Source organism: Microcaecilia unicolor, chromosome 9, assembly GCF_901765095.1.
Source record: "Microcaecilia unicolor chromosome 9, aMicUni1.1, whole genome shotgun sequence".
NCBI lineage: Eukaryota > Metazoa > Chordata > Amphibia > Gymnophiona > Siphonopidae > Microcaecilia > Microcaecilia unicolor.
In genome coordinates, this window is record NC_044039.1 from 221,793,696 (window position 1) to 221,821,386 (window position 27,691).

The following is a 27,691-nucleotide window of genomic DNA, read 5'->3' on the forward strand; positions in this document are numbered from 1 at the left end:
TTTTGGGGGTGGGGGCCAAAGGTGGACTGAGAGAGCCAAGTATTCGGTCCACCCCCCCCCCCCCCCCCACAGGCGGGGATGCCTCGCAAGTTTTGCCTGTGCTGCCAGAGCATTGCTCAAGTTGGCTGGCACATACTCGGTTAAGTCATTGAACTGAGCGCGCACGAGAGAGCTGGCATCAGTGGCCAAAGCTCACCTGCTGACTTAAGTGCTGCTCTGGCAACAGAGGAGGGACATGTGAGGAGACCTCTTTGGCTGGTGGGGCTAGGCATCCCTGCACGCCATTAAAGCAGAGGGGGCCCAAGACAAGGGTAAGAGAAGAATGTGTTGGGGCGGAGAGGAAGAAGAGATAGAGGAGGTGTAGATGAGTCAAGAAAGCAGAGAAACTTAAGAGGAGGAGAGAGAGTTTGGGGGGAAGCAGAGTTTCTTTAGGTCCACAAGTTGCTCTGACTGCATTTGAGCGGCCAGGCCAGTTGCATCATTGGAAAGTGAGCCTTCTGCCTTTGCCCAAGAGGCTGACCGCTTTCTCCACAATGGTCCAGGCTCTCACATTGGAGTGGCCCACGCCTGCCTGGATGAGGCTCTCGGCTGGGGGTGGAGGTACAGGGCACTAGGCGCGCAGATCAGGGGGTGTGTCCGGCTGCCGTGAGGGATGACTCACGTTAAAGGCCTCCAGTTCCATTAAAGCCTGGTTGATCCTGGCGATGGTGGGAAATGGAGTCAGGTCCACCTTGAATCTGTAAGAGAAAAACGATAAGCGTCATGTAAATAAAATAAAAAAGGTGCAGGAGAGGGAGGGTGCATGCACTAATCCAGCTAAAAGAGATTATTCATCTTCTTAAAGTCCAGAATGTGTATTAGCAGTTAGTTAATGGCCCCGCATGATCCACACGTACTTAAACCTCATCCAGAATGAATGCAGCAGGGAGATTCAACACCATGCAATTCTACTACTAAATCAACTGCTCCTGAGGCAGTGCTGAACATGTAACAGACAGTCCTGGCTCGACAGAGCTTACAACCTAATCAAGACAAACAGTAGCAAGATTCTGGAATCCCAAAGAATAGCAAGATTCTGGAATCCCAAAGACTAGCAAGATTCTGTGCAGAATCCCAAAGACTAACAAGATTCCGGAATCCCAAAGACTACTACTATTAGTACTTCTCATTGGTCATAAAAACCCTCATAAATTTATTTTAATAAGTGTAAAAACATTATGACCAATGATTGAAGCCAGCACTGTGACTGAGAGGCTGAAATTTAATAATATAACAGCGCAGGAGGTGTCACAGGTGTCTGAGGTCTTTTCCCCCAACTTTTCTACACAGTGGTAGCTACAGAAATTGCAAAGTTACATAGAGGCATATTTTAAACCATTTAGACATAAACTTTCATGGTAATCTGTGGAACTTTGTAAGTCTATGTGCTTTGAAAATGACCTTCTGTATTTCTAGGAGCTACCGTATTTTTTGGACTATAAGACGCACTTTTTTCCCCCCAAATTTGGGAGGAAAATGGGGGGTGCGTCTTATAGTCCGAAGGTAGACTTCTCCCTACTCACGCGATCTTCCCTGGTGGTCTAGTGATGTCGGGGCAGGAAAGAGCCCCCTCTTTCCTGCCCAGCGCGCTGCTCTCCATCCTCCTGTATGCAGCCTGACGGTCTCGGCGAGATTCAAAATGGCCGCCGAGACTTCAATTCTCAGCGTCCATTTTGAATCTCGCCGAGACCGTCAGGCTGCATACAGGAGGATGGAGAGCAGCGCGCTGGGCAGGAAAGAGGGGGCTCTTTCCTGCCCCGACATCACTAGACCACCAGGGAAGATTGCGTGAGTAGGGAGAAGTGGTGACAGGGCCGGGGGGAGGGCAGGATTCGGACAAGACGCACCGGAGTACCTAGGTTTTAGAGTTGGGAAAAAGGAAAAAAAAAATTTTCCTATTTCCCTCCTCTAAAACCTAGGTGCGTCTTATGGTCCGGTGCGTCTTATAGTCCGAAAAATACGGTAATTACTGGCTGATAAAAATGCCCGAATGAAATTTGTAGCCTCCTGATTGGTTTAATGGTTTTCAAGGGTGATGATGCAGAGGAACTGAAAGAAATCTCGGTGAACCTGGAAGACATACTGAGCTAAGCTCACAAATTAGAGAGTGATAAATCACCGGGACCAGATGGCATACACCCCAGGGTACTGAAAGAACTCGAACATAAAATTGCTGATCCGTTAGTGATCTGCAACCTGTTAAAATGATCCACAGTACCTGAAGATTGGAGGGTGGCCAATGTAACGCTGATTTTTAAAAAGGGTTCCAGGGGTGATCCAGGAAAATACAGACCAGTAAGCCCAACTTCATTTCAAGGGGAAAATAGTGGAAACTATTATAACGAATAAAATTAAGGAACACATAGAAAAACAAACAGTTTAATGGGACAGAGTGAGCATGGGTTCAGCCAAGGGAAGTCTTGCCTCACCAATTTGCTTCATTTCCTCGAAGGCATAAACAAACATATGGAAGGTGAGCCAGTTGATGTAGTGTATCTAGATTTTCAGAAAGCTTTTGACAAAGTTCCTCATGAGAGACTTCAGAGAAAATTAAAGAGTCATGGTTTAGGAGGCAATGGCCTTCTGTGGATTAGGAATTGGTTATTGGACAGAAAATAGAGGGTAGGGTTAAATGGGCATTTTGCTCAATGGATGAGGGTGAATAGTGGAGTACCACAGGGATCTGTACTGGGACTGGTGCTATTTAACATATTTATAAATGATCTGGAAAACAGAATGAAGAGTGAGGTGATTAAATTTCCAGATGACACAAAACTGTTCAAAGTTGTCAAAACACACAGATTGTGAAAACTTGCAGGAAGATCTTAAGAAACTGGAAGACTCGGCATCCAAATGGCAGATGAAATTTAATGTGGACAAATGCACATTGGCAAGAATAATCCGAATCATAGTTACCTGATGTTAGGGTCCACCTTGGGGGTCAGCACTCAAGAAAAAGATCTAGGTGTCATTGTAGACAATACGCTGAAATCTTCTGCCCAGTGTGTAGCAGCGGCCAAAAAAGCAAACAGGATACTAGGAATTATTAGGAAAGGGATGGTGAATTGCTCCATGGTGTGACCGCACCTTGAGTATTGCATTCAGTTCTGGTCGCTGTATCTCAAAAAAGATATAGCGGAATTAGGTAAGGTTTAAAGAAGAGAGACCAGAATGATAAGGGGATGGAATTCCTCCCATATGAGGAAAGGCTAAAGAGGTTAGGGCTCTTCAGCTTGGTAAAGAGATGGCTGCGGGGTATGTGACTGAGGTCTGTAAAATCCTGAGTGGTCTAGAACAGGTAGAAGTGAATCAATTTTTTTTACTCATTCCAAAAGTACAAAGACTAGGGGACACTCAAGGAAGTTACATGGAAATACTTTTAAAACAAATAGGAGGAAATATTTTTTCACTCAACAAATAGTTAAGCTCTGGAACTCTTTGCCGGAGGATGCGGTAACAGTGGTTAACGTATTTGGGTTTAAAAAAGATTTGGACAAGTTCCTGGAGGAAAAGTCCATAGCCTGCTATTGAGACGGACATTGGGAAGCCACTGCTTGCCCTGGGATTGGTAGCATGGAATGCCCCTACTAATTGGGTTTCTGCCAGGTACTTGTGACCTGGCTTGGCCAATGTTGGAAGTAGGATACTGGGCTAGATGGTCCATTGGTCTGACCAGTATGGCTTTTCTTACGTTCTTAAATGAGAGATTAGGCCAGGGGTGGGTGGGAATTAAGGTCTAAACTGTGCCGATTAGCTGTGTTTTATACTGATACTATTAGGAACTGTAACAGAGACTTTATATTCTAACAAAAACTATTCCTTAAACTCTTTTGCTAAGTGAGCAGAGTAACTTAAAATAAAGTCCCTGAGGATACCTAGTTAATTCTAAGTCTACATTGTCCCAAGTTTAAAAATAATTTCCCAGCAAATTCTTAACAGTGAAGATCTCTTCTGCGCTGGGAGTCCTCTCACATAGTCATTGTGGGTAAGATTTGCATCCAATGGAGGTAGAGCATGCAAATTCTTCTCATGCATATTCATGGTGAAGATCTTCAAACCCAGACTGGCTTGATGTGTCCCAGGGACTGGGTTGGTCACTACCAGGGGCGTATCTGCGTGGGGCCACAGGGGCCTGGGCCCCTGCAGATTTCGCCCTGGCCCTCTCCCGCCGCCAACTCCGCTGACGTTGTTTACCTTTGCTGGCGGGGGACCCCAACCCCCACCAGCCACCGAGGTCTTCAAAAGTTCTTGTTCGTCGTCCTCCTCCGTCCGTGGCCATGCTGTACACGCTGTTGATTCGGAGTCTGACGTCGCACTACGTTGTACGCGCGTACAACGTGGTGCGACGTCAGACTCCAAATCAACAGCGTACAGCATGACCACGGACGAAGGAGGACGACGAACAAGAACTTTGAAGACCTCAGCGGGTGGCGGGGGTTGGGGTCCCCCGCCAGCTGAAGAATTATTTTTAAAAGCAGGCAGAAGTGGACCTCGGCTGGCGGGGGTTGGGGTCCCCCGCCAGCAAAGGTAAACAACATCACCGGGGGAGGGTTGGTGGTGGGAGAGGAGGTGGAGAGAATCGTTGGTGGCGGGGGGGGGGGGCCTAAAATGTGCCCCCTCCCTCTGGCCCTGGCCCCCCCTACTGCCAGAGTCCAGATACGCCCCTGGTCACTACCACAGTCCAGCTGACTTAGCCCACAGGAATAGGCCGATGCTTGACTCCCTTACTCATGATCTAAGCAGCTTCCTAACCTTGGGCCCCTGGATTAACGCAGAGGTCAGTGCGGGCCGTTATTACAAAGTCCCCCCCTCCCCTCCCCCGTCCAGAGCATTTTAATTCAAATCCTTCCTGTCTGGACAGCAGCAGCCCTCTGCCTTCTCTCACTGGGCTGTTAAGGATGCCAAAGCAGCAGTCAACAGTTCATGGAAATACAAGTTCCAGAGCAGCAGGTAACGGGACGTGAATGCAAAGTTCCACCTCAGGACGTTATACATCAGGTATCCCACAAAAGCCAATCGGTACCTCACATATTCATGAAACACTTCCAAGCCGGGGCTGAAAGAGAGTCCTGGCTGGGACCAAATCCACTGAACAGCCCCCCCCCCCCCCCCAAGGGAGGAAGCAGTTTGGCTCTTTCAGCTACAGTGGGCTGAAGCTACTGTCTCTTACCTCACGGCGTTGTACACCTGGGGGACCAAGCACAGATCTGCCATGGACACCTGAAGGGTGGGAGAAAGGGATGTACGTTACTGACAAATTCCTGTGCCAACACCTAGGTCTTCCTCACTGAGTGCAGAGAGCAACCCCTACAGGAAAAAGAAACCAGCAATAGCTGGTCATGGGCATGACACTACTACTACTTGACATTTCTAAAGCGCTACTAGGGTTACGCAGCGCTGTACAATCTAACATAGAAGGACAGTCCGTCAAGTGGGGGCAGTCTAGATTTCCTGGATAGAGGTACAATGGTTAGGTGCCGAAAGCGACATTGAAGAGGTGGGCTTTGAGCAAGGATTTGAAGATGGGTAGGGAGGGGGCTTGGCGTAAGGGCTCAGGAAGTTTATTCCAAGCATAGGGTGAGGCGAGGAAGAATGGGCGGAGCCTGGAGTTGGCGGTGGTGGAGAAGGGTACTGAGAGGAGGGATTTGTCCTGTGAGCGGAGGTTACGGGCGGGAACGTAAGGGGAAATGAGGGTAGAGAGGTAATGAGGGGCTGCAGACTGAGTGAATTTGTAGGTAAGAAGGAGAAGCTTGAACTGTATGGGCACGACACCCTCTCAAACACTCCAATCAATGACAACATACGTCTCAGGAAGCTCTCGTGGTGAACGGAGTGATAACATACAGCTCAGGGCAGCACTTGCGGTGATCCGAGTGACAACATATAGCTTGGGGTAGCTCTTGTGCTGAGTGACAGCTCTCCTGCTCCAAGACCTAGACCATGGCTGAACCCCACACCGAGAAGCAAGGGCCCCTGATCATAAAACGGAAACCCTCTGGCCTTGCCCCTAAGTGACAGTCTCTGTTCGTGACTCAATCTCCTCCCCCCACAATGTGTTATTAAAAGACTCCAGCCCCTACCCATGGGTCCCACCATTCAAAGAGGTGACAGTCCTCAACCTTGGGCTTGAGTTCATCCCTAAGAGATGACCACCATTGTCTGCAGTTCAGCATTAACTTGTAATTGATTGACACTGGCTCTGCCTAATTTCCCAGCTGAGGACTGCATCTAATAATTAGTCTCCAAAGCACTGTCCCCGTGACTAAGCTACTGGGATACCTTGGTGCACGTCTGAAATTTCATCACACCGCCATCCTCCTGCATCTTCAGGGATAAAACAGGACAAACCAAGACACAGGCAGGCCAGGAGCTGCTTCATGTGGTCCTGATCTCTTGACACTCACCTCGTCTTCCACACAGTACAAGCCTGATGTTCGCTGCAGGATCTTCTCCAGTGCTGTGAAGCCAGGAGAGAAGCAACATTCAGATCACATACGTTTCATGTACACACACCCTTGACCTCCCCAGCCCTGCACTTCGTGAGGGTTCGCTTCCCCTAGTCCTGCCCTGGAGTCAGCTACTCTTCTTAGAAATTTTAGTTTAAATTCCCTGGACTCACCGTGGAAGCCCTTGGTAATGCAAGACTGGGCCCATCCCAGCCTCTCACCTTCCCCCAGCTTCTGCAACACCATCAGGTTCTATGGAGACAAAAACCTGCAAATCAGATACTGTGGGACACAAGAACGCCACATGAGAAAAATCATCATTCTGAATGTAAGTGTCCCCCATCCCGATTGCAGGCCACAAAGATCTCAGAGAATTAGACTGACACTCCTGCCATGTCTCATTCTGTCTGGCAGCGAAGGGCGACTAAAATGATAGCGGGGATGGGACGACTTCCCTATGAAGAAAGACTAAGGAGGCTAGGGCTATACAGCTTGGAGAAGAGACGGCTGAGGGGAGACATGATAGAGGTATATAAAATAATGAGTGGAGTGGAACAGGTGGATGTGAAGCTTCTGTTCACGCTTTCCAAAAATACTAGGACTCCCAGGGGGCATGCGATGAAACTACAGTGTAGTAAATTTAAAACAAATCAGAGAAAATATTTCTTCACCCAACGTATAATTAAACTCTGGAATTCGTTGCCGGAGAAAGTGGTGAAGGCGGTTAGCTTAGCAGAGTTTAAAAAGGGGTTGGACGGTTTCCTAAAGGACAAGTCCATAAACCGCTACTAAATGGAAAAATCCACAATTCCAGGAATAACATGTATAGAAAGTTTGGGAAGCTTGCCAGGTGCCCTTGGCCTGGATTGGCCGCTGTCGTGGACAGGATGCTGGGCTCGATGGACCCTTGGTCTTTTCCCAGTGTGGCATTACTTATGTACTTATGAAACTCAGTTTAACAGAAAATGTCTGAGGAGATGTAGGCCAGCACTGGAGACAGACAAAGATTTCTCCTAGTGCTGTATTGTTACGCACAGTTCCTGTTTCAGCCACTGGAGGGTGCACTTAAACACTTCCTAAACTGAGGGAAGGAAGCCTAATTCCTCCCACTGCCTAACTATTTCAGTCAGTGATGTTGTCATAGGGGGGGGGGGGGCTTGGATGCCTGGGACCCCCAGTTTGGGTTCAGGCATCACCCCTCCCCAAATTGAGACGCTGTCTGCCACTTTGGCTGGTAGGGGTCCTCAAGCCCCACCAGGGGACGCACTATTCTGTGCAAAGCTTTCCTTGATTGCTGCTGCGCCCCTCCCCCTCCATACATGCTTGGATTTTGTGAAACTGAGCATGTGCGAGGGAGGTCTGTCCCCCGCGCATGCGCGAAAACTGAGCATGCATAGGGCGGGCCTCCCTCACATGTACTTAGTTTCACAACCGAGCATGTGTAGGTAGGGTTACCATATGTCCGGATTTACTTGGACATGTCCTCTTTTTGAGGACATGTCCGGTCAACCAGGCGGGTTTTGCCAATCTGCCCATTTGTCCGGATTTCTGGACAAACGGGCAGGCTGGGGGCCCGCCTGCCAGCCTACCCGTTTGTCCAGAAATCCGGACAAACGGGCAGATTGCTAGCCTCCCCTCCCCTTAGTTACTACTGCCCTGGTGGTCTAGTGACCTCTTCCGCCTTCGGGGCAAGAAAGAGCCCCCTCTTTCCTGCCCGGAATGCTGCCCTGCATGCATCCTTCCTGTTGGTGATCTCGGCGCCAATTCAAAATGTCCGCCGAGAGTTGACGTGACCTCATGAGACTTCAACTCTCGGCAGCCATTTTGAATTGGGGCGGAGATCACCAACAGGAAGGATGCATGCAGGGCAGCATTCCGGGCAGGAAAGAGGGGGCTCTTTCTTGCCCCGAAGGCGGAAGAGGTCACTAGACCACTAGGGCAGTAGTAACTAAGGGGAAGGGGGTGACGGGGTGTGTGACGGGGGGGGGGAAGGGAAAACGTGACGGGGCGGATTGAGGGCGTCAAAGGGGGCGGGGTGGGTGGTGGGGCAGGGCATGTGTCCTTGTTGGGGGACAAAATATGGTAACCCTATGTGTAGGGGGAGCAGCCATCAGCAGCCCAGGAAAAGCGCCACTAACTGCCAGGCTTCAGATGGAGGAAGCTTCTGCTGGTGCTGCTTGGGGACCCCCACCAACTCAAGTATATGGGCTCATGGGGGAGGGATGGAGAGTGGCAGGGAGTGGGTCAAAATTTTATGGCCCACAAAATCCGAGGTTTGGCTACACACCTGGTTTCAGTAGCAAATTACTCACATGTTCAGAATATAGCACACTCCGTACAAGAAGGTCTGTTGCAGCATCTCTAGCTAAAGGATACGCATGTAATCCTATTATTTCTTTATTGGCCTCCGTCACTATACAGCAGCTTGTTCAGGACACTCCCTGTGGACTATTTCTAGTGGCGTAGCCACAGGTGGGCCTGGGTGGGCCAGGGCCCACCCACTTAGGGTTCAGGCCCACCCAACAGTAGCACATGTTTAGCGGTAGTTGGAGGAGATCCCAAGCTCTACCAGCTGAAGACTTCCCCCTGATGGTAATGAAAACGCTACTCTCCATGATACCAGCACCTGCGAATGCTCAGTTTTCAGCGCATGATGGTGGGGGAGGGGGAGAACACTTGGTCCCCACCCACTTCTTGCCTAGGCCCACCCAAAATCTGTTGTCTGGCTACGGCCCTGTTTCTAGCAGAACAAATCCAGTAGTTGTCACGGTGACACTTCTTCTTGAGCTGTCAAGACCAAGGACAAAGCCTGGACCAGGCAGGAGTAATGCCTTAAATCAACGCTTCTATTAAAAATTGCCTCCAAATCTCTAAACACTAAAGGCTCAACCCGCTTAGTGCAGGAAGTGCCCAGCATGACTTCCTGTGGCCATAGGAGCCAAATTTTCAAAATGATTGGGGGGGGGGGGGGGGTGCTAAACACAACCCAATATTCTCCCTCTGCATGCCACCACAAAAAAAATAATTCTTAGATTGCAATCAAAGATAACATGAGGCTCCATTTCCCAAACTTCAGCTTGCACATCATTCTCGAGACATTACTACACCATCAAAGCACTGTCCCCTGCAGGGGCGTAGCCAGACAACAGATTTTGGGTTGGCACCAAATGTTCTCCCCCCCCCCCCCCCCCGCCACCAAAAAAATATCTCCGCTGGCAGGAAAATGCTTCTTTCCACCTTGGCAGTCTGCAGCAGGCATGCACTGAAAACTGAGCATGCGCTGATGCCGGTATTGTGGAGAGTAGAATTTTGTTATGATCAGGGGAAAGTCTTCAGCTGGCAGAGCTTGGGATCTCCACCAGCTACCACTAACACTACTGTTGGGTGGGCCCTGGCCCACCCCACCTGTGGCTACGCCACTGGCCCCCTGCATGTTTTAAAATCCAAACCACACGTTTTAAAGACATCTTTACACTATACACAAACACACTCAGAACCTTACCATATCTTAACAGCACTAAGACACGAAGAGCTACAACCTAGTGAAAAAAACAAAAACAAACAAGACCTCTATGCAGGTACCACATGCTAACAGAATACTGAACCGTGGTCACAGCAGTGGTGTAGCTATGGGGGGGGTCTTGGGGGTCCAGGCCCCCCCCCCCCCAACATGGTGGCCAGTCAAGTACCTGGGTTTTGGGCACTACTGGCCTGCCTTCCCATTCTCTGCTTCAGCCGTCATGCTGCCTCCTGTTCTCAATCTAACCGCCTTGGTCAGCTCTCTCCTACTCCATTTTGGCTCCCTGCAGTGCTGCCTTCTTCTATTTTCCGGGCCGCCGGCAGCGTCAGTGAGGTAAGCACACTGCCTTCGGTGGCCTGGAAGCTTTCCCTCTGCTGCAATTTCTTGTCCCGCTTTTGCGAGTGGAGATTGCTCCTGCTTCCAATCCCAAGATGGCTGCAGTCTCACGAGGTTCCCATTTTGGCTGCAGAACCCGTGGGGGCAAGAGTGACTGGGAACTGCTCTTTCCCTGAAGACCCATTAGACCACCAGGCGGTTTAAAGGAAGGGTCTTCGGGTGGTGAGAAGGAAGGATGAGGGCTCTGAGAGAGTGATCACGGGGAGGGGGTTCGTTTTGGTTTCTGAAACCGAACTACAAATGTCGGTTGCTGGTTCGGTTTCAATCGGTCTCTAATACTCCCCCCCCCCCCCCCCCCCCAGCAAAGTGGCAGATTCCCTAGTACAGTGCCTTCCCCTTGTTCCCTGCAGCAGGCTTCCTACACCATTTCCCCCTCTCCCGCACCCCAGTGGCAGGATCCCTAGTGCAGCACCTCCCCCTTCTCCCAAATCGCTGGATCCCTGCAGCATTATTTTCCCACCCACAAAATGAAAGGATTTGTGTGACAGCACTTCCCTCCCTCATCCCTAGCAGCAGAATCCCCGGGCTGCTTCTCTGTACCTGCAATGGTTGAATCCCCGAGGCTATGAGATCTGAAATCATTCGCACATATGCTCTCTTCTTTGCATCCTCTGGTAGGAGTTTGGGCTTAGGCCGTGTCTCATCAAGGTACTGAATTATAGCCAACTGCAATAAAACAGAAAAGCAGTACGAGTCGAGATTTACCATCATGCAAATGGTGCGGAACACAGTGTAGGGAGACAGCATGGTGCAACCATCAGGGTACTCTTCAGTTCTCCGTGCTCTAGTCATGATTTGCATATATTAGCATGATCTATATAGGGCTCTAATCTGACTGTGCTAAAACCATGATTTACATGTATCAGCGTAATCTCTACATAGGGCTTTATGGTAAAATTATGTTTTACCTAATAATTTTCTTTCCTTTACTTGCAGCAGATGAATCCAGGAACTGGAGCTGATAAGAAACCGTCCACCACCTGGTGGAGACAGAGATATACTAACTGATGGAGGGGCTGATCGTCTGGTATCACTGCCTTCAGTTTGACTCTCTCTGTCTCCACCTGCTGGTAGATGGATATAATCCACCAGTTCCTGGATTCATTTGCTGCTGGCACTAAGGAACTGCTGTTCAGCTGCTTGTATTATATTCATGCTTTATGTTTATCAGTGTAATACATGATGACTTGACTTACACCTTGTGTAAAGTAAATAAATGCATAGAGAAATAAATTCTGCAAAACATTTTAGAACCTAACTCCCTTGAAAGAAAAGGACCAATTAGGTCCATCTGTGCTGCCCCCATATTCATTTTTTCCTTGAAAAAGCTTGGTGTAGTGAAACATGCATGTCAGATTATGAACCCCCCTGACCGGCATATTACTGTCTTTAGAAGACAAGTCACTTCTATAAGAAGTTATAAAAAGATGATAAGCTAAGTTATTCTTTACTGATAAGTTATTATTCACATGGACTGATAACAAGATAGTACATTCTTTAATTTTGGTCTGCCAATGAGGAGGTGGTTGCTGTCAAATCTCATTGAAAAATTTATATCACTGAGTTGCACCACTGAGGTGACCATTGGTTAGTTTCCCTCAGTGCCATAGCGAGGGCTAATGGCACCTGGGGCGGGTCGCCGCTGCGCACGCCCCCCCCGGGTGCAGCACGGCGCGACCCCCCCGGACCGCATTCTTATCTGCGGGAGGGCCGATCCGCCCCGAGTGCACGTCACTCGGAGCTGCGTCGGCCCCGCTGGTTCCCTGCTCTCTCTGCCCCAGAACAGGAAGTAACAGGGAACCAGCGGGGCCGGCACCCCCCGAGCGCGTGCACCCGGGGCGGACCGCCCCTCCCGCCCCCCCCCCCCTTCCTACGCCACTGGTTTCTCTATATAAGATCTTCTGATGATTGGCTACATTATACCCATATTCGTGGTGGCAGGGTGAATTGTTATGAATAATTACTATGAGTATTATTTGTATTTAGTTGATTTGTGTGTGTTGTAGACAGCGCCGTGTACTGCGGCTTCCCCGTCCCCCTTGTAGCTGCAGTATTCCGTGATTGACTCCTTGTGAGCTTTTCACTATTGGCTCTTAGTTATGAACTAGGGCCAGCCCTCCCTCTCTGCCCCTGGGGGTTGTGTGAGAGTATCCCAGTCTTCTTAGCATGCCTTTGTGATCAGCAGCTGCTCTAGGGGCTGATCCCTTCCGAATCTACTGTGATTCCATCAAACTTCTTCACCATTTGCCCAAGTCCACATTTCCCAGGATATTTTACCCTTTTTGCAGTGGCATACCAAGGGGGGGGGGGTGGTCCGCCCTGGGTGCACACTTCTGGGGGGGCGCCACGCGCCTGTTGGCTGAATCCGCTTGTTCACTCCCTGCTGCTTCCTCTGCGCGGAACAGGTTACTTCCTGTTCTGGGGCAGAGGGAGCAGCAGGGAACGAGCGGACTCGGAGCCAACAGGCGCGCGGCACCCCCCCCCCCCAGCAGGTAAAAATGCACCCGGGGGGGGGGGGAGGGCACATCGGCGATCCACCCCGGGTGTCAGCCAGCCTAGGAACGCCACTGCCTTTTTGAGTATTACAGCTTTACCTCTCAGCTGGGCTGAGGCTCTGGCCATCTCCTTGCCTCTGAGGTGAATAGATACAGAAAGATGGGTGCCCTTCTCTTTTGAAAATAAGCCTGATAGAGGTGTATTTTCAAAGCCCTTAGACTTACAACGTTGCAAACTAACCTATGGAACTTTGTAAATCTAAGTGCTTTGAAAATGACCCCTGTAGCCAATCTAAATTACTTGCAAGTACCCAGCACTGAATGACCTTTATCCATGTATTTATTTATACCTTCAAAGAACTCAAATAAATTGGTTAGGTGCGATCTTACATGCTGATTCTTCCCTATAAAACCATGTTTATCCATAAGACCAGTATTTTTGATAAAATAGCTTCATTTGCTGTAAAGTGCTTTGCTGTACTTCCGAAAGATTGTCAATTAAGTGAAAAACTAAAGTGAATATAATTTTATCCAGCGCTGACCTCAGGCTCTCCAGTCTGTAGTTTTCTGGGTCACCCCTGGAACTTCTTTTTAATAAATGGTCATACATTGGCTATTTCCGAGGTACAGGGGCTGATCTGTATAACAAATTACAGACTCCCAGTAGCAGACCTGCAATTTCACATCCGAGTTCCTTTAGAACTATGTAGAGAATACCATCTGGTGCTGCCATGTGCTACTATTTAGTTTGTCAATTTGCTCTAGCACTTTATCCAGATGTGTTCAGACCATACTGGAGAATGTTGTACATTAAACAAAAACAACTAAAATTGTGACTCACCGACTGAGACAGTGAGATGCCATCAATCTGAAGGGATGGGACCTGCTGCATTGGATTCACCTCTGAAAAGTCGCTGAAGAGCTGTAGACAGAAAGCAGATTTTATCTTATACACTGAGGAGGACGTACCGAAGTTTGTTGTAGTGAAAAACGTAAGCTCGCCTGCTTTGCACTGAAAGAACAGTGAATTTTTCTGAAGCAGCATGGGCCAGTTTGTGGTTTTCGGCCCATCATTTCTCCTCCATTCTCAGTGTCACAGGTTTGAGGTCCTGGAACTATAACATCAGCAAAATCCGTCTCTTCATCTCTGAACACTCTACCAGAACCCTTATCCACACTCTTATCACCTATCGTCTTGATTATTGTAACCTGCTTCTCACCAGCCTCCCTCTTAGCCATCTCTCTCCTCTTCAATCAGTCAAAAACTCTGCTGCGCGACTCATTTTCCGCCAAAGTCGCTATGCCCACGTTAGCCCTCTCCTTACTTCACTGGCTCCCTATACATTTCCGTATTCTATTCAAACTTCTCCTTTTGACCTATAAGTGCATTCACTCTGCCGCTCCCTAGTACCTCTCCACTCCTGTCTCTCCCTACGCCACCCTTGGGTACTCCGTTCTGTAGATAAATCTCCCTCGTCTGTCCCCTTCTCCTCTACTGCTAATTCAAGACTCCGTTCCTTTTATCTTGCTGCACCGCATGCCTGGAATAGACTTCCCGAGCCTGTACGTCTAGCCCCCGTCTTTGGCCATCTTCAAGTCCAAACTCAAAACCCACCTCTTTACCAGTGCTTTTGACTCCTAACTCACTTGCCCTGTCCTTTTATCCTCACCTCTTTATTCCCTTACCCTTAATTGTTCTGTCTGTTACCTGTCTTATCTAGATTGTAAGCTCTTTGAAAGGGACTGTCTTTTTTTGTCTATGGTGTACAGCGCTGCGTATGCCTTGTAGCGCTATAGAAATGATAATTACTAACAGTAGGAACTGTGTTTCTGGCAGTCATCAGATCTGTACAAACTGCCACAGTATGAGAAAGTATAGCTTAGCTCCACTCAAACTAAAACCCACAATGTGGGACCAAAAAACCAAAAGGTCTGTACTAGGGCTTTTCACTTTAGAATCAAACATATAAACGGCAAGTGACCGACTCACTTGCAAATGCGCAGTACAGACTTCCCTCTCTGTCCCGCCCTCGCGTCAAGACGTCATGATGTCAGAGGGCGGAACAGAGAGGGAAACGGAGTCGGACTGTTGGACGCTGCTGCCTGGAAACGAACACCGCGCGAACCAACCTCCACCCTCCCCCCATCCCCGCTGCTGCTCCCGCCCCCCTGCACTGACCTGACAGCACCTCTCACCTCCATGTGAAAGCGCTACAGGCAGCAGCAGAGCGATCTCCTGCTGCCTGTAGCGCTTTCACACAGAGGTGAGAGGCGCTGTCAGGTCAGTGCAGGGGGCCCGGCACGGAGGGGGGCGGAAGCGGCGGCGGGGAGGGTAGCTGGACATGGGGTGAGAGGAGGGTTGCTGGATATGGGGGGGGAGGATCGGTGGACGGGGTGAGGCCAGGGGAGAGAGGAGGGCTGCAATACTCGCCCATTTTTACGGGCTTAACGGCTAGTGTTATAATAATTCCAAAAGTAAGTTGCTGCAGAAATGTCATATTCTGGCTTCTCTGGAGACCAAATAAACTGAAGGATGGATCTCGATCTTTGACCAAGACTGAGAACTTGGACAAAGAGGGTAGGTAACATTCTTCAAAGGACATGAAATAGGGGGAAATTCTATACCTGGTGCCTCCACGTAGGCAAACTAGACAGGATTGGAGTAAATAATACGCCAGCAAGCTCATCATCAGTGCTATCCCAAAAAACACTTTCATGCATATAGACCGGTGAGCCTGACGTTGGTGCCGGGCAAAATGGTAGAGACTATTATGAAGAACAAAATTACAGAGCATATTCAAAAGCATGGGTTAATAAGACAAAGCCAATATGGATTTAGTGAAGGAAAATCTTGCCTCACCAATCTACTACATTTCTTCGAGGGGGTCAACAAACATGTGGATAAAGATAAGCCGGCTGATATTGTGTATCTTGATTTTCAGAAGGCGTTTGACAAAGTACCTCATGAAAGACTCCAGAGGAAATTGGAGAGTCATGGGATAGGAGGTAGTGTTCTATTGTGGATTAAAAACTGGTTAAAAGATAGAAAACAGAGAGTAGGGTTAAATAGTCAGTATTCTCAATGGAGAAGGGTAGTTAGTGGGGTTCCCCAGGGGTCTGTGTCCCCCTGACCCCCCCCCCCCCCCGACACAAGTTCATGGGGGGCTGGAGATCCGGTGGATCTATAGGCCCTCCTACCCCCCTCACACCCCAAAATAAAAGCCCTGGTGGCCCACAAACACAAGCCCACTAACCTGGTGGTCTAGTGGCCCACCTTCCCCGCCCCCCTGTACCTGATGTGACAGAATGGTACCTTGAAAATGGTGGCGCCCAACCTTTCCCAGTGCATCCTGGGATGTGCTGGGAGGGGCTTCACCACCATATAAGGGAGTTTTCCTTTGTATGGTGGTGAAGCCCTGCCCAACGATATTTTCAAGGTGGCACTGGAAGAGGAGGGAGTGTACTACTCCTTCCGTCATATCAGGTACGGGGGCGGGGAAGGGGCTACTAGACCACCAGGTTGGGGGGGGGCTTTTGTTTGCGGTCCACTAGGCCTTTTATTTTGGGGTGTGAGGGGCGTTAGAGGGGATGGAGATCCATCGGATCTCTACCCTCGTGAACTTGTGTTGGAGGAGGTTGGGGAGAGGTCCACCAGACCTCCAGACCCCATGTAGCTGGCTTGAGGTGGGGGGGGGTCTATTGGGGGTAATGGGGGGGCCTGCTAGCATGCAAATGCATGCTGGACAGGGCTCACCATTCCTCCCCAATGACCTGCAAACCCTAACGCCAGCTCTGAGCTGGCATAGGATTTGCTGCGGGCAGCGTGCCAATGTTTGGCATGCTGCCCGCTGATTATTGGGGAGGAACAATAAAATACCGGTTTAGCATGCATTTGCATGCTACTTGCAGTCCGAGCTCCCAAGGACGTTGCTTCATGCACTTGGGGGCTCTGTTCACGGGGCGGTAGCAAACCTGGACGCTAGTACAGCGCTAATAGCCTCTAGCATCCGTGTTTGCTTCTGATCATCTGCCCATAAGTTTGTACCTGAGGCAATGGAGGGTTAATTGACGTCCAAGATCACACGGAGCAGCAGCAGGAATTGAACCCTGGTTGTCAGTCCACAGCTCTAATCATTAGGCCACTGAACCACGAAGGCAGTAAAGCATTTTCTGCAGGTAAGTTAAATGACTCTTATAACATGTACTTAGAGGTGCACCACGAGGAGGCAGTGTCAGGGGCACAGTTTGGGCAGAGCAGGTGCCGAGCTGCAATGTCTGTGTGTATTTTATTCAATTCTCTGGTACACACAGAGCGTACGCACAAACTTTTACCAAACTTGGAGCAGCTGTAGATTTGTGCCAAGCGGCTGGATTTCAGACTGAGTTTTATACAGGCCCCTAACTTGTTTTGTAAAATAGACCCCTTTTCTAGTCATCATTTTTTTTAAATTTGGATTTTGCTGTCACACTTTTCAGTAATAGCTCAAGGTGAGTTACATTCAGGTACTCTAGGTATTTCCCTGTCCATTTTTATTATAACTCCCCAAAGCCCAGGTGCCATCTGTGGGCTTTAGACTCAAACTTTGGAGACCAGAGAGCCTCCCCTCATAAAACACCAAGAAGGAGCATCTCAGTCACCAGGTCCTCAGAGCAAAAAACTGGTCTGCTGCAATGTTTAACATCCAGTCTGCAATGCAAGGCACTCACCTGCTGCCCCCCATCCTTAATGAGATTGACAGGAACCTGGTCGTACTCGATGCCCTTCAGAGCCAGAGCTGCAGGGACAGAGAGAGGTAAAACATGCAAGGAAAGAGGGTCACTCAGTGCCTAGGGATGGCAGGATGCAGACAACAGAACGGTCAAGGCGTAAAGGGATCTCAGTCTAGCTCCTGGGCCAGGACTGGGATACTCTGTCCTGGTTTCTAATATGCTTCAGCAAGCCTTTCTTACATTAGTGACAAATCTCTGTACTGGCACTGCTTCCCCCCCCACCCCGTATCTGCGTTTAAAATAGTACACGAGTGTAACTATTCCTTACACAAGATTTAACTGCAGCATGGGTGTTAAACTTATATCATGGCAACTTCTCCCTGAGGAAGCTCTGGGGGCTGAAACATGGACCACATAGAGATGTGATTGTGCCACATGAAGACTGGAGATGGAACTGTGAACTAGTGGGACACTGAGCCCAATGTATTTTCTGAGCTTTGTGGAATCCATACATTCAGTCGTAACCACTAAGGGCTCGCAGTACAATATTGAACATGTAGCCTGCTTACAGTCATGGAGACGGTGCAAGAAGGGATGGTAGAACTTGGGGTAGCCCAATGTCAGAGGACAAGGTCAGGGTATCACAGGTACACAGGGAGGGGAGGAACCTTGAATCATAGGCCAGTAGTAAGCCTCACTAGCATTAGTCAACCGTTAATTATCTTTAATTGATTTTGACAAAAAGAAAAGCCCTGGTAGGGTCTAATATTGAACGGGAGGTGTACGAGCCGTGTTGTGAATAACCTGATAGGTATGATTAGACAGGTAGCTTTTAAACCAGAGTAAAACAAAGACAGAAATACCAATAGACTGCAAACAACGGAGAACAGAAGCGTGGACAACAAGATCAAAAGCAGAAGACAGGTTAAGCGAAAAAAGGATTGTGGAAGGTCGTTGGTCCAAAGAAGTTCTAACCGTACCATGCAAAGCAAATAAGAGAGTTTCCGTGCTATGCTGTGTTCGAACATCAGCCTGAAAAGGATGTAAAGCCAGTGAAGAATCAAAGAAAGACAAAAGGGGATGATTTACTACTTGTTCCAAGACCTTAGAGAGGAAAGGAAGGTCGGAAATAGGCCTATAGGTTATTAGGATCAGTACGATCAAGGGAAGCGTGATCACGGCATGTATCCAGGCAGTCGGCACTTGGCCAAGTGAGAAACTTGACTGGAGCGAGGGCAGAATGAGTGGAAGGATATGATGAACTAGGCGCTTGAAAAGGTGAGCTGGCCATGGGTCTAATGGAGAGGCCGAAAGGTTAACAGATGAAACAGCAGTCTTGAGAGTGGCTGGAGTGGGAGAGTCAAACAAGGACCAAGTGGAGGAGAAAGAAAGAGAAGGGTCATCTGAGGCATGAATCTGAAGAATAAGCAAGGAGGGAAGAGAGATAGAGGAAGAATCGGCAGGTAAGGATGCACGAAGGGAGGACATTTTTGTTTGGAAGCTAATGTAGATGGTGACAAGAGAGAAGGGGTCATAAGAGGATCTCATTGCTGAAGGGGCAACAGATTTCTGGTGGACATCAACTCAAAGCGTTTTACGGAAGGAATCTCAATGAACGAGTCTTGTTCTGAGACATAAAACCTTATCAAATCTGACAAATAAAGTGGGGCTTAGATCCCAGATCACTTTAAAAGCAGTAACCAGCAGCTTAAGAAGTGCTCTACCTGCAACAGGTCAACAATGCAAATCTTGTGGAATCAGGGAGGCTCTGTAACATCTGGATTCTGCCAGAGCGGCTTCCTCCTACCACCACAAACATCTGCAGGGGGAGGAGAGTGTACCATGAGCAGGAAGAGGGCCCTCTCCCAAAGATAGACCCCAGAGTAAAACAGGAACTCCCCCCCCCTTCCACTAATACCAGAGCAATCACCAAACCCTGGACAGACAACCTGGATTCCAGGGCAAGTTCACCCTTCCAGCCTGATTTATGGGTTTTTTGCAGATAAATCTCATGGATATTCACAACACACAAGCTGAAATTCGGAGCAGTTCTGGCTCTTAGTTAATGGTATAGTGTCCAAATGTCCTTCAGGCTGTGGTCCACCCATTTGTGGCTACACACTTTCCTTCTCCCCCCATAACAATCATATGAAGGAGGCAAGAGGAATGGGAAGGTGATTTGGGTATAATTACCCTGAATTCCCCTCCTTACCTCCCTCAAATAATCACATTTCTTTTCCCTATTACCCTCCTGGCATCATCCACCTCCACGCTCTCTCCCAGCCAGCAGACGCTCAATAAGCAGCGCCCTTACCTGCTGCACAAGATCCGCCAGCCCCTCGCACTTCCAACCAGCAGAGGAGGTGGCGGAAATAGCAGCAGATCTGAGGCACTGCCAGTGGGACAGCATTGCACAGGCCATGGGGAGATGAGATACAAAGATTTTGCTGCAGGTATCTGTTAGTGGCTGAAAATTTCTGGGCATACTGAGGTTCCAGTGGCACACACCTGTGCCTATCACTGGTCTCTCTCTGCTAGTGTTTGCCACCGCCCCAACACCCAGTTCATTTTTACCCCTGTCCCCTTCCTCCTCAAGACATACAGGGAAACTTTTCTCACCAATTCTCACCCTCCAGGTGCAGGAACTTCGGAAGTAAGTGTGGAGGACGGGCTGCAAGAGAGGAGAAAGGAGAGGTGAAATCCGAGAACTCCGTGAGTTTACCAGGCTCCCTGTACCCCAGTCTTCCCCAAACATGCCCTGTCGCTCATATCCACCATGACATGTCCGAAATAAATCTGTTGTGTGAGTCTAGAGGACACATTTGGGAAATCCTCCTGCAACCTTCTACTGGGCTGGTTCCAAGACAAGGGCACCAGTCATGAATGACCTCTGGGGGAAGGGTCCCAGTAACAAGCCCTGGAGCACATCTGTAATGGGGGGGGAGCAGATAAAGAAGTAACCCTATGGCAAGCCCTGGTCTAGCTTTAGGGTTCTAGGAAAGGCTCCTGTATAAGCTGTAATGGGGGGGGGGGGGGGGAGGAAAGGCCCCTGTAGTGAGCCCTAGCAGGCTGTACTGGGGGGGGGGGGAGGGCTCTGGACTATAGGTGGAGGGAAAGGCTGCTGTAATGAATCCCTGAGTTGGTTGGGGGGCAGGGGTGGAGGGCCCTTGGAGAGTCCTGGACCATAGGTGGAGAGAAAGACCCCTATAGTGAGTCCTGAGCTGACTAGAAGGGGGAGGGCCCCTGCGGCAAGCCCTGGACTATATATCTAGATGGAAGTTGTAGTGAGCCCTGAACTGGCTGGGGGTGGGGGCCCCCCCCTGTGGCAGCCCTGACTAGGTCTAGGTGGAGGGAAAGGCTGGGAGGAGGGTCCCTGCAACAAGCCCTGAGCTGCAGGAAGGGTCTGGGGGATCTGCATTTCTGCTCACCTTAACAGACTGCATGTTGCTGGCTGGAAAGAGGTTCAGCTGAGGTCTGATGATGATTCCACTTTCTGCCTGGTGGGGGTGGGGATGGGGTGGGGGGAGGAGGAGGAAAGAAGTGGAATTTGCCTCCTAACCAATGAGCTTTGGGCTCTGGTCCCCACCTCTCAGGACTGTAGCACACTTATGCCAGAAAAGCAGACAATCAGTAGCAGAATCTGGGCTCAATGTACGATTCACTCCTGGAGTCGCCTTTTTTATTGGGGTTTTCTGATTCAGATGCCTGACTGACAGCTCTTTTACACATGTTGCTGCTGCTGTTTTTCCAGTTTCTCCAGGATTACAGAGTTTTGGGAATTGTGAATCTCTGACAATTCTGTACTTTGGATTTAGAGTTAGCTCACGCCCTTTTTAGCTGTAACTCAAGGAGAGACATTCAACGGAGGAGGTACTTTTACAATGCAGGAGGAAATGCATTTGTGTTTCTGTTTCTCCTCTTTATCTCAGGACTAGACCAAGTTTTTCCTGATTATTATTTTGTGCAAAGCTTTCAATTTTGTTAGTTTGGGGAAATGTTTTCCCTCTGATACCTTTGAATTTTGCACAGTACAGTGGGAAATGCATTTCTGTTTCTCCAGACTTGCATTGCATGAAGTTTCCTATTCAGTTTTTGTCTATTTTTACACTGTGGTCATTTGTTTTGTATTTGGGTTGGAAACCAAACAATTGCATGCATACAACAGAGAGTACCTGCTTCCCGGAGCTTACAATTTAACCAAAGACATAAGTAACAGGGCAGCCGTGTTAGTCCACCTTTAAAGGTAATAAGTAGAACTAAAAGACAAGAAAATAAGATGAAACCTTTTTTTATTGGACTAACTTCATACATTTTTTGATTCGTTTTTGAAAGTAACCCTTCTTCAGATCAGAAATGGGCAAATGTTGACAAATATCAGAAGTGGAGGACTGGCCTAGTGGTTAGGGTGGTGAACTTTGGTCCTGGGGAACTGAGTTCGATTCCCACTTCAGGCACAGGCAGCTCCTTGTGACTCTGGGCAAGTCACTTAACCCTCCATTGCCCCATGTAAGCCGCATTGAGCCTGCCATGAGTGGGAAAGCGCAGGGTACAAATGTAACAACAACAAAAAAAAATATATATATATATATAAGTGAAACACAAAAGCATTCCAATGACGGTGAAGAGGGTGGGGTGGGTTAGGTGAGAAACAGGGAGAGATGAGGAAGGCTGCTATATTGAAGAAAAGCATTGATTTACAGAGACATCATATTAAACATTGCAATGCCGAACAGGATGCCACCTCTGTTGGACAGCACTTCACAAAACCAGAACCTGTATCAATGATTTTATGGTGAGAATATTAAAAGGAAATGTTAAGATTATCCAGGAATGTAAGACCTCTGAAGTTAAAATGATTAAATATTCTTGACACCCACCAGACAGGACTTAACAAAGATCTGAGTTTTCTATCCATTATAAAACCATGAAATTATACTGTTTTGTCACCCTCTTATCACCCATCCAGCTCTCCCTGTTTTCTTACCAAACCCACTCCACGCTCTTCCTGTGTTTCACTTATATATTATGGTATTTGTCAACATTTGCTCATTTCTGATCTGAGAAGGTTACCTTTGAAAGCTAATCAAAAGTTTGTTAGTCCAATAAAAAAATATCTTATTTTTTTCTCTCTTTTCTTTCTATTTATTACCAAAGACGTACAAACAGACAAGAAGTCCTGGGAGCTTTCGTTACCTACAAGCTGGACAACATTAAAGTGGGCATGAGGGATGAGTTTTTAGGCTACATTTTATCTGGCTGAGAGGAGCGGGACTGCCAAGTTCAGGAAGGCTGTCCAGACATTCAGTGCAGTAATGGTGAAGGAACACACACACACAAAAGCACAGAAAGTGTGTGTGCGTGCTTGGGGGGGGGGGGGGAGGAGGAAGAGTGAAGGGTGAGAGAGTAGAGGCAATAGCGCACTGCAGAGGGAAAGCACCTGCAGGAACAAGCACTGGGTCACAGGGGCCACAATCTGACCGATATTTTGTCCAACACAGCATCAGCAACTAGGGAACCTGAAGGCACGGCTGGAGATTAGTTTGTTGACCCCCCTCAAACCAAAAAGTGTTTTTACTGCGCCTGGTTGCAGCTGAGTATAAAGAGTTTGACTTTAATGTGGAAACAGGTGAGAAGCCAATGTAGTGATTTGGGAAGATGAATTAAATGTTCAAACCCACCCAGCCCACTGAGTTAGTCCAGTTATTCCACTCTGTGCTGCAGCTGCTATGCAGACACAGAGGGTAACCATTTGGGCAGCAGCTTAAGAAAGTATAGCTGAATAATGTAACTCATCTTGAGCTACTACTGAAAAAGGAGTGAGCAGAAGGCCTACAGCCACAGTCTGGTCTGGGAGCTCTGCCATCTGTGCTTGAAGCTGAGCAGAGGTTTCTCACAGAGGAGACACATCCATGCAAGCTACTTTAGGGCCTGGTTTCCTGCTGCAGCCACAAATACTCCATTGTGAGTTACCTCAAGATACCTCAGGGGGATCTGGAATGTTGCCAAGTATACAGAGCACTTCAAAGGCAAAGGCATGAAGCCACGAGAATGTCAGTTCTATATGTGCAGTACAGTCCAATAACTTGGAGACATATCTGCTTCTAATGCAACAGAAAGGAGGTGTCTTGGCAATGATTTCTCAGTGCTTCCTGTTCACTCATCTCTGGGCCTTTTCACAAACCTGCTGGATTGTCCGCAAAATTTCACGTATATCCATGACTGGGGAGGAGATCTGATCTAAACATAGTAACAGTAAATGACGGCAGATAAAGACCTGTACATGGTATGTGATACTTTATATGTATACCCGAGTTTGATTTGTCCTTGCCTTTTTCAGGGCACAGACCGTAGAAGTCTGCCCAGCACTGTTCTTGTACTAAGATCTGAAGCTAACGTCGAAGTCCCTTAAAATTTACACTCCAGCCCATCCCTATCTATTCAGTCACGATCAGGGCCTAGAGACCGTAGAAGTCTGCCCAGCTCCCGTTTGTTTCCAATTACCGGCGTCACCACCCAATCTCCGCTAAGATTCCATGGATCCATTCCTTCTAAAACAGGATTCCTTTGTGTTTATTATTTATTGTATTTGTACCCCACATTATCCCACCTTTTTGCAGGCTCAATGTGGCTTACAGTGTGGAAATGAGAACGTCATTACATGATCTGAGAGAACAGTTGTTCGAAAGGTGAAAGAGGAAATTAGGTAGGAGGTGTTAGGTAAGGTTGTGAGAGAGGTGATTTGGTGTACTTGGGTGGTTTAAGGAATGATTTGTTTCATTGTGGGTGACTTTTGTAGGCTCTGTTGAAGAGATGCGTTTTCAAAGCTTTGTGAAAGCTGGTTAGATTGGTCATGGTTTTTAGGGCCTTGGGTAGTGCGTTCTAAAACTGTGTACTTTTCTACTGTATAATTATACTACAGCAAGAGGCCCTCACTAGATGCCCACCGGAAGGGTGGAAGGCCAGATTTTAGGACTCAGGCTGTAAAAATACCAGCTAGGTTTAAAAATCTATGACTGGCTGAGCAAGGATGTGCTTTACCTGTAAGTTAATATGTGTCCCCGCTTGGGATCCATCCACTGGAATAGTGGTGGGTCAATTTACATACCTTAAACAGCTTAAACTGCTAAAAGGCACTGACTAGGCCTCATTAGAATTTGGTGTGACATTCAAAAGCAGTGCAAAAGCCAAGATCAAGGAATTGATGGCTAAAATCCTAACCCAGATCACAAAATGATATGAACCTAATATATCCAAATTTAGATATCTTCATAAAAAAGTTGTTTTGTTCATGTTTTGATGTTTGGATGTCCGTATCTAAGGAAGTGTTTACAAAAAGGGAAGTTGCACAACAAGTTGCAATACTAAAACGGAAGAGCACCTGGCCGGAGGTCATGACTCATAGATTAAGCAATATTAGAGAAAAATCCCTCTCCATAGACTTGTATAGTGACCAAATTGTATAAAAGCAGGGTGCATGCAAGCCCTCGGGAGAACTTTTCTCCAACGCCTCGGAAGCAGCAGAGCTCCGGTCAGCTGAATCCAGAATTTGTCTGATGAATGTACCTGATTAAAGTCTGATATGCAAATAAACTCTTCATTCTAAATGATGGTTTGTGGGCTTCACTTAATGATGAAAGGCTGTAAGTACAAATGCTTTTGCTACATCAGGCTATCATTCGCTGCATTATATAACCTGTAGCCTAAATCCAGTTTGTCATAAGGCTGGTATCTATTCCTTGCCAGTGCTGAGAGGCGGACTAATGCGGGTATTTGAGACCTAACGTCTCTCTCAGTGGCAATTCCTTCCAAAACCTCATAACTCCTGGATTACCCCAGTACTAGTGTTATTTAGAGATGGAGTCAGATTGAGGTCACTCTAGCCTTCTGGGGGGGGCTTGGGACCCCTTTATTCTCAACACTACTCAAAGGTGGTAGCATAAGCCTGTTTGTACTTCATTCCTTTACAGCTGGGAAAGTTCAGATTGAGGCATTTGCGGGCCGATCTTTTGGCATTCCTGGGCGGTAAGTCCACTAAGTTTAGCATATAGAGCGGGGCATCTGCGTGAATGATTTTGTATACAGTTGTGCAGATCTTGAACTCAATTCGTTCCTTGAGCGGGAGCCAATGTAGTTTTTCTCTGAGGGGTTTCGCACTTTCATATTTAGGTGTTCTAAAAATGAGTCTGGCTGCGGTGTTCTGGGCTGTTTGGAGTTTTTTGATGGTCTGTTATTTGCAGCCTGTTTGAATTCCATTACTGTTTTCATCGCCACCACCTCCCGCGGGAGGGCATTGCACATATCCAACACCCTCTCCGTGAAAAAATACTTCCTGACATTAGTCCTGAGTCTGCCCCCCTTCAACCTCAATTCATGTCCTCTAGTTCTACCACCTTCACCTTCCTGTCTCCGGAAAAGGTTCGTTTGTGGATTAATACAGGAGACAGCTCTAAGCTAACCACTACTCACATAAAAGCTAAGATTATTTAATACAAGAATTTATAACCCACCACTTTCAGCCAAAAGACTGTACAAAGTAAAATCCTCTTATTCTTACCCTTACTTTTCCTCACCAAATCAACCATTCCTCCCCACCCCTCCCCCCAAATCCTCAAATCAGCATTGAAAAACACTGCAAATAGCCTCATCCCTCTCCCCAAATCGCTAAATCAACTTTTGAAAAACTCTGCAAATAGCTGACTTTTTAGATGCTTCCTAAAGCTCAGGTAATCTTGAACACACTTCAGATCCTCTGCAAGTTTATTCCATAACCCTAGAACAACTCCTGAAAAACAGAATGACCAAGTCCTTAGCAATCTAAAGTCCCTGGCCACTGGTAAAGCCACCACTGTCACTGTGGCTCTTACTGCTTCAACGGGTGCCCAAAGTGCAAGGCCTCATCATCTCCCCAATAACCTTAAAGGCAGAACAATAAACCTTGTGCCATGTGGCACTTCTATGGGTAACCAATGCAAGTTAGTGTGAGGTCTTAGTGATGCCAAGGTTCTATGGCTTCCAGATTTTCGGTTCAAGGCAGGGGCCAGAACTAGTTCCGCTCGGGGACGGTTTAGGGAGGCTCAGCAGTATAGGGCGGGCAGATCGAGTGGGGCCTACCCCTAGCTGTCTGTTCGTCTGTCCAATTTAGATTGTAAGCTCTGTTGAGCAGGGACTGTCTTTTCATGTTAATTTGTACAGCGCTGCGTAAGTCTAGTAGCGCTATAGAAATGTTTAATAGTAGTAGTAGTAATACATAAAACCAAGGGGTGACCTTTTCCCATAATTTCTAACGTCACCCTATGTGCTGCTATGTTCTGAATACCTGATATATTTTTGTTCATGTACCACCATCTCAAAAAAGGTCACAAGGATTTTAGCAAAGCCTTTGACAGTTCCTCATAAATGCCCGATCTCTGCAAGACAACATAACTAAATCACGGTACAGCCATGTGGTTGCGCCACTGCACATTAGCTTTATCGAACTACTTAACCACAACATGGCTTTGTATTTGTCTACACCCGAGTCCGCAAGTGCTGCTCTGGAACTATGTAAGCCACATTGAGCCTACAAATAGGTGGGAAAGTGTGGGATACAAATGTAACAAATAAATAAAGGACTGATAAACTGAGTGCGCTCAGGGATGGGTCCCAAAGTGACTACCTGGGATAAAAACTAGTTAAGTGAAAGGAATCAGAGGGTGATGGTAAATGGAGAAGGTTACAAGACCATTTCTAAACATCCGCGCCAGGAAAGGTAATTTTGATTTTACATAAATTAAGCAGACGTACAAGTGCCATACAACACTAGGACGCATATTTAAAACACTGACACCAGGCCTAGACGTACGTGTTCATCCAGAAACTAAAGAACATCCCGTATTCGCTTTACTTTTATAAACTAAAGGGCGAGCTTAGGCTTTAGCAGACCAGAGAGCAAAGCCCGTTTCACTTCCAATCAGTCGGTTACCTTCACCAGCAATGATGACATGTCAAGTCCACGTGGAGAGTCCTTTAAATCATCGCCCCGCCCCTGCCGCGTTCTAGCCTCACGTTTGCACTGATTGGACCCGAAGTGTGGCTTTTGCAGCTAA

The 27,691-nt window shown here is 47.9% G+C and overlaps 1 protein-coding gene across 3 annotated transcripts; it reads right to left on the reverse strand.

Annotated features, from left to right (window-relative positions):
- Positions 1-27,603, reverse strand: GSTZ1 (glutathione S-transferase zeta 1). Of its 3 annotated transcripts, none has more exons than XM_030213754.1 (9): positions 27,568-27,603; positions 20,226-20,277; positions 17,604-17,671; positions 13,738-13,818; positions 10,942-11,067; positions 6,659-6,737; positions 6,444-6,496; positions 5,210-5,259; positions 1-737 (listed from the first exon to the last, which is right to left on the reverse strand). In XM_030213754.1, the coding sequence occupies exons 1-9, from the start codon at positions 27,586-27,588 to the stop codon at positions 611-613; spliced, it is 657 nt and encodes a 218-aa protein (XP_030069614.1). In that variant the 5' UTR covers positions 27,589-27,603; the 3' UTR covers positions 1-610. The 3 variants fall into 3 exon arrangements, with proteins under 3 accessions (XP_030069614.1, XP_030069615.1, XP_030069616.1); XM_030213755.1 differs by lacking the exon at positions 27,568-27,603 and adding an exon at positions 21,035-21,133; XM_030213756.1 differs by lacking the exon at positions 27,568-27,603 and adding an exon at positions 21,035-21,072 and having other exon boundaries at positions 20,236-20,277.
- Between the last annotated feature and the right edge of the window lie 88 nt (positions 27,604-27,691).

What these genes read in the sequence shown, in the direction of transcription:
- GSTZ1 (XM_030213754.1), bottom strand. Translation starts at nt 27,588, where the DNA reads ATGTCATCATTGCTGGTGAAG. An exon ending in CGGGGATTCAACCATTGCAG is followed by an intron (nt 6,738 to 10,941) that starts GTACAGAGAAGC and finishes TTGTCTCCATAG; the next exon opens with AACCTGATGGTGTTGCAGAA. An exon ending in CAGGTGTACAACGCCGTGAG is followed by an intron (nt 738 to 5,209) that starts GTAAGAGACAGT and finishes TTTCTCTTACAG; the next exon opens with ATTCAAGGTGGACCTGACTC.